Source organism: Diadema antillarum, unplaced genomic scaffold (assembly GCF_040938485.1).
Source record: "Diadema antillarum isolate AM-2024a unplaced genomic scaffold, OU_Dant_1.0 seq00000310_RagTag, whole genome shotgun sequence".
NCBI classification, from domain to species: Eukaryota; Metazoa; Echinodermata; class Echinoidea; order Diadematoida; family Diadematidae; genus Diadema; species Diadema antillarum.
Window position 1 is genome coordinate 169,798 of NW_027271331.1, and position 11,333 is coordinate 181,130.

At 35.9% G+C, this 11,333-nt stretch overlaps 1 protein-coding gene across 1 annotated transcript; it reads left to right on the top strand.

Annotated features, from left to right (window-relative positions):
* The first annotated feature begins 6,236 nt into the window (after nucleotides 1-6,236).
* LOC139730407 (uncharacterized) lies at nucleotides 6,237-7,607 on the top strand. The gene has a single exon (XM_071641267.1). It carries the CDS (start codon nucleotides 6,237-6,239, stop codon nucleotides 7,605-7,607), a length of 1,371 nt encoding a protein of 456 aa, XP_071497368.1.
* Nucleotides 7,608-11,333: the final 3,726 nt, after the last annotated feature.

Sequence of the window (11,333 nt, forward strand, 5' to 3'; positions counted from 1 at the left end):
TCTTCCGTAAATGAATTGCCCTCTGATTTCAGTAAAGAGTTAACTGAAAATATGTCGTGTAATTATATTACGGGGAATCAATGTAAAGATATGTGTAATAGCTTTTCTAATGATACATTTTCTTTGTTGCATTTAAATATTCGGAGTTTGAACAAACATTTTGATGAGTTCAAATTATTTTTGGAGACTGATGCTGATCAGTCATTCTCTGTTATTGGTTTAAGTGAAACCTGGTTAAATTCCAACTCTGAAATCTTTTTTTCGATTGACGGCTATAAAATGTTTGTCAATAATAGGCCCGATAAGAGTGGTGGAGGTGTTGCATTTTATATATCGCATACTTTTGAATGTATTGTTCATGATGATATTTCGAGAATGGATAATATTGTTGAATCCTTTTTTTTTACATACCAGGAATTAGAAATATTGTGGTAGGCATTATGTACAGACCTCCCAACTCCAATATCAAGGATTTTTTAACTTACCTTTCTGATTTGGTGAAATCCCCTGTTTTTAAAAACAAGGATTATTTCTTTCTCGGCGATTTTAATATTGACTTACTTAAGTCGGGAAATGATACTGTCGCACACGAGTTTCTTCAGACATTCTTGTCCTCCTCTTTTCTTCCGCTTATTTCGAAATCCACTCGTGTCACAGATCACTCTGCCACCCTTATTGATAATTTGTTTTGTAACACCCTACCCCTTACTGATTCTTATATAATTCTTTCAGATATGACTGATCATTATCCAATTATGACTCATTTTGCTCTTAAAACCTCTGTTAATAATGCATTTTTTTTTAGATCTCCTTTATTAAGTCGTAGAGCTTTGTCTGAAAAGTTAGCTAGTCTTGATGCGGTTCTCGAAAATGCTGACTGGTCCAAAGTATTTGAAAGTGATGACGTCAATTTGTCTTTTGATTATTTCATGGAAACATTCAATTTTCATTTGGATAATGTAATTCCAAAGCAAAAAAAGAAACCAGATTATAAAAAGACATTTAGGTTACCGTGGATTTCAAAATCAATTCTTAGGTCGATTAACAGGAAAAATCGATTATATTATAGATACAAATTGGAAAAAAATGAGCGATCAAAACATAAATACACTTCATATAAAAGTACCCTAACTATGATTTTACGTTCCGAAAAGAAAAAATATTACTTTAAGCAATTGCAAAGATATAAGTTTGATATGAAAACCACTTGGAATGTTTTAAAGCAAGCTATGAATGTTTCGAGTAAACATTCAGCTATTGATAATATCAAGTTGAATGATGAAATCATCAGTGACCCTGTTCACATTGCAAATGTTTTCAATTCTTATTTTTCAAAGATAGGTGAAAATTACGCTTAAAATATCCCTGTGTCAGAGCATCATTTTACTGAATATCTAGGTCAGTGTAATCCCAATTCTGTTTATTTTACTCCAACTAATAGGCATGAAATTATGGATATTGTATCTTCCTTTAAGAACAAGAGGAGTTCTGGTTATGGTGATATAGATGATTGTATTCTTAAAGGTGTTATATCTTCAGTTGCTGATCCACTTGTTCAGATTTTTAATTTATCAATTTCTAATTATGTGTTTCCTGATAAGATGAAACTGGCTAAAGTAATTCCATTATTTAAGAAGGGTGACAAATCTGAGGTCAGTAATTATCGTCCAATTTCACTATTATCATCGTTGTCCAAAGTTTTAGAGAAACTCATTTATAAGAGAACTATTAATTTTTTGAAGTTGCATAATATTTTGACTAATTCTCAATTTGGTTTTCGAGAGAAGCATAATACAACTCATGCTCTTTATTTTGTTGATCAAGTGGCTCACTCAATTGATAATCACTCTCATTTTACTATTTTCTTGGACTTCTCCAAGGCCTTCGACACAGTTGATCATGATATTCTACTTCACAAGTTATCACATTTCGGAATACGTGGGAAGGCCTTGGAGTGGTTCAGGAGTTATTTAGGAAATAGAAGACAATTTGTTACAATTAAAGACAATCGTTCAGTAATAAGAGAAATGAATTTTGGCGTTCCACAAGGAAGTTTATTAGGGCCACTTTTATTTATTGTTTATATCAATGATTTTTGTCAGGCATCCGATGTACTGTCCTTTATCCATTTTGCTGACGATACCAGTGTATTTTTTTTTGCCCACAATGATGTTAATTTTCTTGTTCAAAGAGTCAATACGGAAATACAAAAAATGAATAATTGGGTAAGAGCCAATAAATTATCATTGAATACCAAAAAAAAAAAACACCGAAATATATGATTTTTAGTAATACTGTTGACACTTTGAGTACAGCTATAGTTTTGAATGATTTTCATTTAGAACGAGTTTCACATTTTAAATTCCTTGGAATTATTGTTGACGATAAACTTTCCTGGAAGTTACATATTGATTATATATCAAACATAATCTCACGTAATATAGGTGTTATAAATAGAATGAAATTGTATATCCCACAAAAATCATTACTTATGTTATATTCGTCATTGATATTGCCATATCTTAGTTATGGTGTTTTAGTTTGGGGCAACACTCACCAGAACCTACTGGATAGAGTTTTCCTTCTACAAAAGAAAGCTCTCCGTGTCATCAGTTATCCTTTCATACCCTCCCACTCCAATATGTTATTTGCCGCTAATAAGCTGCTAAAAATTAAAGATTTATATTTATTTAATTTGGGGCAATTTATGTATACGTAGAGCAATAAATCACTCCCCTCCATTTTCGATTCAATGTTTCAAAGAAATCAATCATTCCATGAATATCCCACTCGACGTTCCAATGAATTTCACTTAGCTCTCTTACGAACGATTCTTGCTAAGAACACACTTATTTATACTGGCCCACCTTATTGGAATTTTCTGAATAATGACATTAAAAATTCACCTTCTATATTTTCATTTAAAAGGAGATTAAAGTTTTTTTATTGCAATTTTATGTTCCTACAGAAGTGAATCAGCCTGTTGGCTCATTTAAATTTTTTTTCGAAGAATTTTGATTACCAATAATAATTTGTACTGTCACATATTTTCTCGTCCCTGTTGTCCTGAGACACTTACTGAGTAGATTCAATTCTACTTGTATTACCTCCGCATCTATTTCTCTCTATTTTTCCATATTTCTGTATCCCTTCCACGCATCCCATTATTTTTTCGATATAGTTCTGTCGAGGATCGCTGGATCTGTTTTTCCTTCCTGTCCGATGTATCGTCTTCCTATTATGTCAATTTGTCTCCCTCTGTCTTGTATTTAAGTCCCCTTTCATAAGTTTTGTCGTCTCAGTCTCGATTAATGTTCATTCGCCTGTGTATGTGTGTCTGTCCGTTACTCTGTCTTCTTATTGGGCTTCAAGACCTTTTTTTTAAAATCTGACTTTATTCCCAATCTTTTTTCCCCTTTTTGCATCAGTCCATTTTCTATTGACATTCTGTACCTTAGGGGCCCACATTCTACAAGCATTGCCTTTCTAGTGGGTCCCTCCATTTTTCGATATTTTGTGTAATGTTATATCGTCTATATCACTTCAGTCAATTTTCATTACAACATTATTTGTTATCCCAAGATTCCACAATTATGTTCTCTTTTCAATTTTACTTTGTTTTGATTATATGTAACCTTATTCTCTGTTACCAAAGAAAGTGAAATGTTTATGTTCTTTTCGAAAAATGAAATAAAGTTTGAATTGAATTGAGTTGAATTGAATGTTTTACAACGATAACATTTTGTTATGTATGTAGTATAAATTGCACTTTTATTGCTCCATTTTCTTTTCATGACGTTCCTACTCAAAATGATCAGCTTAATTGACCAGCCTGTGTATGTGACTAATTGAATGTTCTTAGTGTGTCGTCACATAAATACTTTGTCCACGAGTAGGCTACAAACGAAAAGTCATATAACCCTTTATACAAACTCTATCTGGAAACGCGATTATATCAAGGAGGTACTAATCAACGATTTATGCAGTTATTCTGTCCGGATCGCAGTGTAGCTATGTATGATAAACGTCAAGGGACCCTCTTTCATTTTCATTTCTTTTTTAGCTTTTTAGTGGAATAGTCATTCCAGTATTTCTATTTGGTATACCAATAGTGCAATTCTGTGAATATCAAACACAAACAACACTCATTTCCGAAATAAATGTAAGGAAGAAAGTATAATTGAATCGATATTCATGCTTAATATGCAACAGAGTGAGGACACAACAAAATGAATATTCTGGACAGACAACGAATAAGAAAAAGCACATACAAAGGTACCTACGAAAGGAACAGGTCATTATAGTCAGTATACCATGCCCTGCATGAGATTGACTTTTTGTTTCGATAAAGGAAAAATATTCAGGTAAGGGTAAGATAAAACGGCAAGATAAAAGGGAAACAAAATAAAAGTAGGCTTCCTGCACTTTCGATGGGTAATGAAATGAGTCCTAATATTTGTTGTGCAACCAGTTATTTTTGCTTTTATGATAAACCCCCGTACAAGAGGATAAACATCTTATAATATGTCGACTGTAGACATGAATCGTTCATCCAGAGGCAAATACAACACTACACCTTACAATATGACATTTCTACTGGTCGTATACCTGTCTGCCTAACAAGGGTAGACCTTGTAAAAAGCAACCATCTAAACAGAATGTTGTTCGACATATAACGCTCCCCACCTACTCCTCTTCTGATCTAAATTGCTTTTAGATGTAAGATTAATGAGGCAAAATATCAGTTGCAAGTGTCCCTTTCCCAATCAAATTAACCTGAGAAAAACAACAAAACTTTTTAATAGGTGAAATTACAGAGAGGTACGTGGAGCAATTGACCATCAGCCGATGTAACAATTGTTGTTGCAGTCGTTCCCTGTAAGCCTTTATTATTAAGAATATCATTTCTACCAACGGTAGATGGAAACAATCATCAGCGAACACTGTACCTCGGAGTTGGTTTAGCTGTCCGATCCTGTCACCACGGTGATAGGGGTTTGTTTGCCCCTCATGGTCGGAATCTGCTCAAGAATCAAAGGTAATTTTCAACATCCCGGCATAGGAATCACGTCACTCATGCTCTGTGACATTCGCGCAGTGTGTGAACAACATTAGCAGATGAAAACATAAACCTTGCACCCCAGCAGTTAAAATTGAGTAAGTACATGTATGACTCTCGATGACCATGTTGCGATGTTTCCACATTGTAGCACGACAGTTATTGTATCATAGTTCTCTACTCCTAGAGTGGTTTTGACTATTAAAAAATTAAAAAATTTTATCAAACCCTGAAATTTGAGATAGGTAAACTTGGTGAGTAACAGCAGTTTGAAGAGAAAGTTTCTTCTAGATGAATAGGATTAAGAGCATATTGTATACGTAAAGAGATTTCCCCCTTCCGGTTGCTGACTACCAATAAAACAGTGATTTGAATTGTTATTCAACACCTAATCTGGCCATCCTGAGATGTACCGAAAGGAATTATGCCATGGAACATTAAGTAAACAGTCGGTACTTATTTTTATTCTGTATCACGAGTGAAATGCAGTAGTGATGGTCTGCCAATAACCTTCATCATGTTTACACTAAGTATTAAAACTTTTACAATTGAAAATTCGCTTTCACATTTCACTCCTACTATTTTTTTTTTCGCATTGGAGTTGTAAATATCTCGTTGCAGTGCATTTTCTGACCATAAATATAGTTAAACATGTGCTTAAAAGTGTTGAAGCAATGTCAACAGAAACCAGGAATTCCTAATGAAGATGATGCATGATGGCCATGTGAAACTGGCGTGATATAAACATGGGAGATGAATTCTTCCCGCCTTTCATTGATGATTAACCATCAGTAGGGGTATTTGTCACTATTAGTCTGCACCGTTTACCTAACAAATTGATCGTTAAATCTGTCAATTAGTGAACGAACATTTCATTTATCTCCTCCTGATGATACCCTGAAGGAAACCTTGTCACCACAATGCGTTCATTTAGGACAAATTCAGGAATCATTTGATGGCATTGACCTCCACTGGTTGGGTGTGGCGGAAATAACTTAGTTTATAAATAGCGGATATGCCGTCTTCCAAGTTTCTCATAGCCACTAGGTGGAGAGGTTCATGCCGCGTATGATTTTAACAATGTCATTTGATAAAGAAATTTGTTTGTAACCTGAGGAACTATCTTGACAGTTCGAGTTGACTCATCAACGTACTGAGTAAGTCTTTTCAGGGGCATATGGGGACGTTGATGATGAGTGGAAGTTTCGCACCAGTGGAAACTGCTGGTATTTCACTCTATTTTACTATCTCCAATGCGACTGAAGAATTGTATGTGTTCGAAAATTATCCTCAGCGTGTTGTCATAGCAATTGCCCTCTGCATTGTGACTACCGTCGGAATCATTGGAAACGGCCTCGTCGTGATGTCGATCTTGTGCTCACGGAAACTGCGATCGCCGACGAACTGGTTCGTGGTTAATCTCAGCGTTGCCGATTTCGTGACATGCCTCTTTCTTCCTTTCGACATCGTGGCGATGTTGGCCCGGGAAGGTTGGCCCCTTGTCGACTGGCTGTGCACCGTAACGGGAACGGTGACGCTGACTTGTCTCGGTACTAGCGTCGTCACCCTCGCACTCATCGCAAACTGCAGGTGGTATCACTTAACGCATTCACCGTACCACTTCTACGTCCATTACAGATTGCGTAACATCTGCATCATGGTCACCATGTCATGGGTGTATCCGTTTCTTCTGGTCATCATACCTCACGTTGCCGGGCTCGTCCATCTGGGTTACTCGGAGAATTATAAGACCTGCCAGCAGGACACAACTCTTCCGAACTCTGATTACTACAGCCTGATTCCAGCCTTTGGAGTAATAATGCCAGTGTTTTTTGCGATTGTCATCATTTACCTCCGAATATTTAGGTTCATCGAACGCCACAACAAATTCATGAAAAAAAGATTAAATGCATCAGACGATAATGGGAGTCGATGTTCCGACGGCAAAGTTGAAAATGTGAACAACGCCTCCAGGAAGTCCGATGCCTACTCAAATAACAATTGTAAAGACACGGAAAAGATCATAGATTTGCAGCTTAGTTCAGGTAATATTTCTCATTCTCATGTCTTCACCAATTCAGCGTACTTTGAAGAGAAGTCAGACGTGACAATGGAAAAATCAGATGCTCATCAATCAGAGAGGAGTTCGCCATCTCCACGAAAAGACAATGCCTGCTGCTCACAACCAGTAGACGTGTCTCCGAGGCAGTCAGTTCCTCCTGAACCTCAGCTCAGCAAATGTTCTTCTAGCCTTTCTAGAAAGTCGTCGCGGAGCGAATCTCACCATCACATCGCCGTTACTAAACGCCTGGTGCTGGTGGTGTTCACATTCTTTGTCTGTATGTTCCCTTTTGCTCTCTGCATGATGATACCAAACAGCGACCCCGCCATTCCCTGGGCCAACCTCCTGGTCGTGGCGAACAGCTGCATCAACCCGATCTTGTACGCTTGGACCATGCCAGCTTTCCGTAGGGTTATGAAGAACATCCTGCTGTGTCGATTCCGAGATATTCCGGAACCAGTCCAGTCACTCCGAAACTGTTTATGAAAATAAATAGTCTTACTTGTCAAGGATCATTAGATTTGGAAAGGAGTAAGTGATTCTCTTTGACAGACCAGCTACATTTTGGGATGAAAAGATGAGGAGTGATAACAGTACCTCCTGTTTTAGGTCTGATATTTCCTATAATCAACGACATTATTCTCTTGTTTCAAGTGAAAGTTAATAGCTCACTTGGAAAGACATTGTGGAGATGGAAATAACAGAGGGGTGTTGGCCTGTGGCATCCTAATTTGATAGGTATTTGAAATCTTTTAACATAAGGAATAAAAATCAACTCATGTGGTTTCAAGCTTTATTTACTTCTATTTCCCAAATCTACAACAAACGATAACTATCGAACATTTTTCAAACGGGGTCAAAGTTTTCCTGAATCTTTAAAATGCCCCCTGGCTTCATATATTCTACTTTTATGTATTTTTCTTCACATTAATAGCTCTATGTCGTCATGTGTAATCTTTTTTTTTTTAAAACTCCGTATGTCTTAAAGTCATTATTTAAAATTTGGTCTATCTTGTCTATCTCTATATGACAAATAAAAAAAAGAAGTTTATATTGTAATTTCAAAGCTTGCCATACTATTATTTTTGTTTCAGTTAAGGCACACTAATTCAGCAGTTAAAGAAAAGATCTATACTTTGGTTTTGAACGTTTAAATTCTTTTACAACAAAAATCCTTTAAAAAATCAATACAGAAGGAAAAAATTAATACATCACCACGATATATCAAGAAAATGATCATGATATAATTTCCGCATTGAGTTGCTTAAGACGAGACATCTTTGTGTTTGGATGAAAGAACTGTGCAAGCAGTCCATTCTAAAGAATTTGCCCAACATGTGCTAGATATCGGTCTCCCGCATTGTTTATGATACAGTTTACTTTTGGAGGAATCAGCAAATTCATAATTCAGGACTTCTAGCAGGGCCATACTGCTTGAAGAGTGATGTTGTGCTCAAAGGAGCTCCGAACATAATGGAAGATCGATAGAAACAACTTTAATATGATGGGGCCTCCTATAGCAAGCAAATGCACAAAGTGAAGGATGTTCATACTTATGGTCTACGTAATCGACGTTGAGTATCATGACAAAAAAAAGAAGATAATACTCTGCTTTTGAACTTTTCACGTGTCTGTAAATTGTTGTCACATGGCTGATCACGTTAAGTACGCACTCATCCAGAAAAACCGCTTAGCTCAACCAGCATTTTCAATGCCGATAACTAATTTTCAGTAGTTCATTTGCGATAACGTTTGTTAACGTACGGCACTCTCCTCTCACCCCACCCTAGAAAAAGAGAGAGAGAGAGGGAGGGAGAGAAAGGGAGGGAGAGGGAGATAGGAATAAAAACATTTTCGTTTACACTACAGCAGCTGATCTGTGATACAGTGATCCACTCAGTTTGAACACCTGTGTTGCAGGTAAATATGCTAGCCATTAGGTCAGTTTCTGCATTTATTTCCGTTCATTTGTGAAGAGAGAGAGAGAGAGAGGGGGGGGGGAGGGGGCAGAAAAAAAAGGGAGAGAGACACGGGACAAACGACATTGGCTTGTTTTTCGCTTTTTTGTTCAGACTTTATTGCTTTTTTTTTCAAACGAACAGAATGGAAGTACAATGTTCGTGTATAATTGCAATAGAAATGTAACACAAATATCATACAGTTCTGTTGTAGTCAGTAAAAAAAATACTTCGTGTAGGGGAGGATGCATCCACTGAGAAATATTAATTTACCAAAGAAAGTGTTGGCACAAGTTTACAACTGGTTAACATTCTTCACTAGTGTGTACGTCTCTCTTTTGGAGTCCTTTATAAACTCAATAATGATTCATGAGCTTTCCTGAAGTCCCATTCATATTCAAATTCAAATGTGTTTCAAAACAATCTGAAAATTAAGGATCATACATACACAATTACAATGAACAAACTTCTTCAATTATCAGGTTCCAGTTGGGTCCTCTTTCTTCTCTTTTTTTCATGATTATTGAATAACATTAGGCAGTTAAGTCATTCAGGACAGAAGACTAGACAGTTACAATATGTTTTTCAATTCATTTATCATATATTTCAGTCTCAGGTATTTATTTAGAATATGAACATTAAACATTGTAAAAACTGAGACAAGTAAAAGCAATAATACACCTTCCCGGCTGTAGGGCTTAACAGGGATGGCATAGTTTTGCTTGAGATGGGGGATTCAGATTTTCACTTTTTAGAGATAATTAGAAACAACTTAGGAAATATTAAAGAGCATACAATTCTAAGAGGAATTCAAAGTTTATTTGATAAAAATCGTTTTCGAAAAGGCTGAGATATCCAAAAACAAAGTGAAATAATGTGGTCTTAATAAAATGTGCGCCCCACATTTTATCAGGACCTTTTTTGATATGTGATCTATTTCAAAACCGATTTCAATCATAAATGAATATTGAATTCCTCTTAGTATTAACTAATCTAATTCCTAAGAAATTTGGAAACCTGAAGCCCCACCTTAACCCAAACTATGTCATCCTTTTAAGTATAAAGCCGCAGTTATATTCAAGAGGAGGCCACTTTCCGCGATTTGCTTCACTGCACATACACAAGGTCCTGGTTACTATAGATGTATCTCGAGCCCTATCTATCCGCATTTTTATTTTACGCCATCGTTCTCCGGCATTGCGGAGTAAATCGACTTTGTATTTCATCTATGTACGCAAAAAGAAATTCAGAAATCAAGTCAATTCAAATCGAATCAATCAAATTATCATGAGACATCCATGCGGCTCTCGCAGTGCCGAATATCGCAATGTACATATTTGCATTTGGCAGTCTTATTCAATTCTTAACAAGGATAAGCTGTGATTCATAAAGAACACATTCCTCCCATACACACACACACACACACATACACACGCATACACTCACACACACACACACATACACACACACTATGTACGATATGTGGTACAAAGAGCTACTTTTATAGCAAGCCATATGCAAGCCATATGCTATATAGTGGAAAATTTGTAAGATTGACATGATAGATTGACACTGTTTATGTATAATGTTGTTTGTGTTTGTACAATGCTTTCTTTTGCGACCGAAATTCGAATAAAGAATCACTGGAAAAATGTATTTTCCAACATTCTGCTACCAATTCAAATGCACGGCGTTCATTAAGATACTGTAATAATGAATGCTAGTATCACATGATTATGATTATGATTTTTTTTTTGCATTTCTTCTCAGATGTATTCGGGGAATTATTGCTTTAATTGCTTTCTGTTTTTTCAGGCACCTTGGTGTTGATAATTGGCGTGTATACATTGCATAATTTGTAGTCGATTGGCAAATCATAAATGAATAAACACTATTATTGTAGAAATATACTGGCAAGAAATTGATGGAGTGATTAAAATGATTCAGATTATGCTTTTTCAATGACATCACAAACATATTTTCATTACATGTTAGATAGATATTAGATAGATAGATGAAATTGTCGAGGAAACTAGGTGGAGAATTCTTTCACGCTGAATATAGCTAATAACATGTCCTTGTGAGATCATTGTATAGCTATTGTATTCCATGTACAAATGTAAATGTTTCTTTGTGATTGATCTGATCTAAATGGAATAAATGTATTTGAATTGAACTGATTTAACTTGACTGCAGTTTCTATGCCATCTATTACAGCTGCCTTATACACAGTACATAAAACTTTCTAAACAGA

Coding starts and splice junctions, on each gene's coding strand:
- LOC139730407 (XM_071641267.1), top strand. CDS start 6,237: ATGGGGACGTTGATGATGAGTGGAAGTTTCGCACCAGTGGAAACTGCT.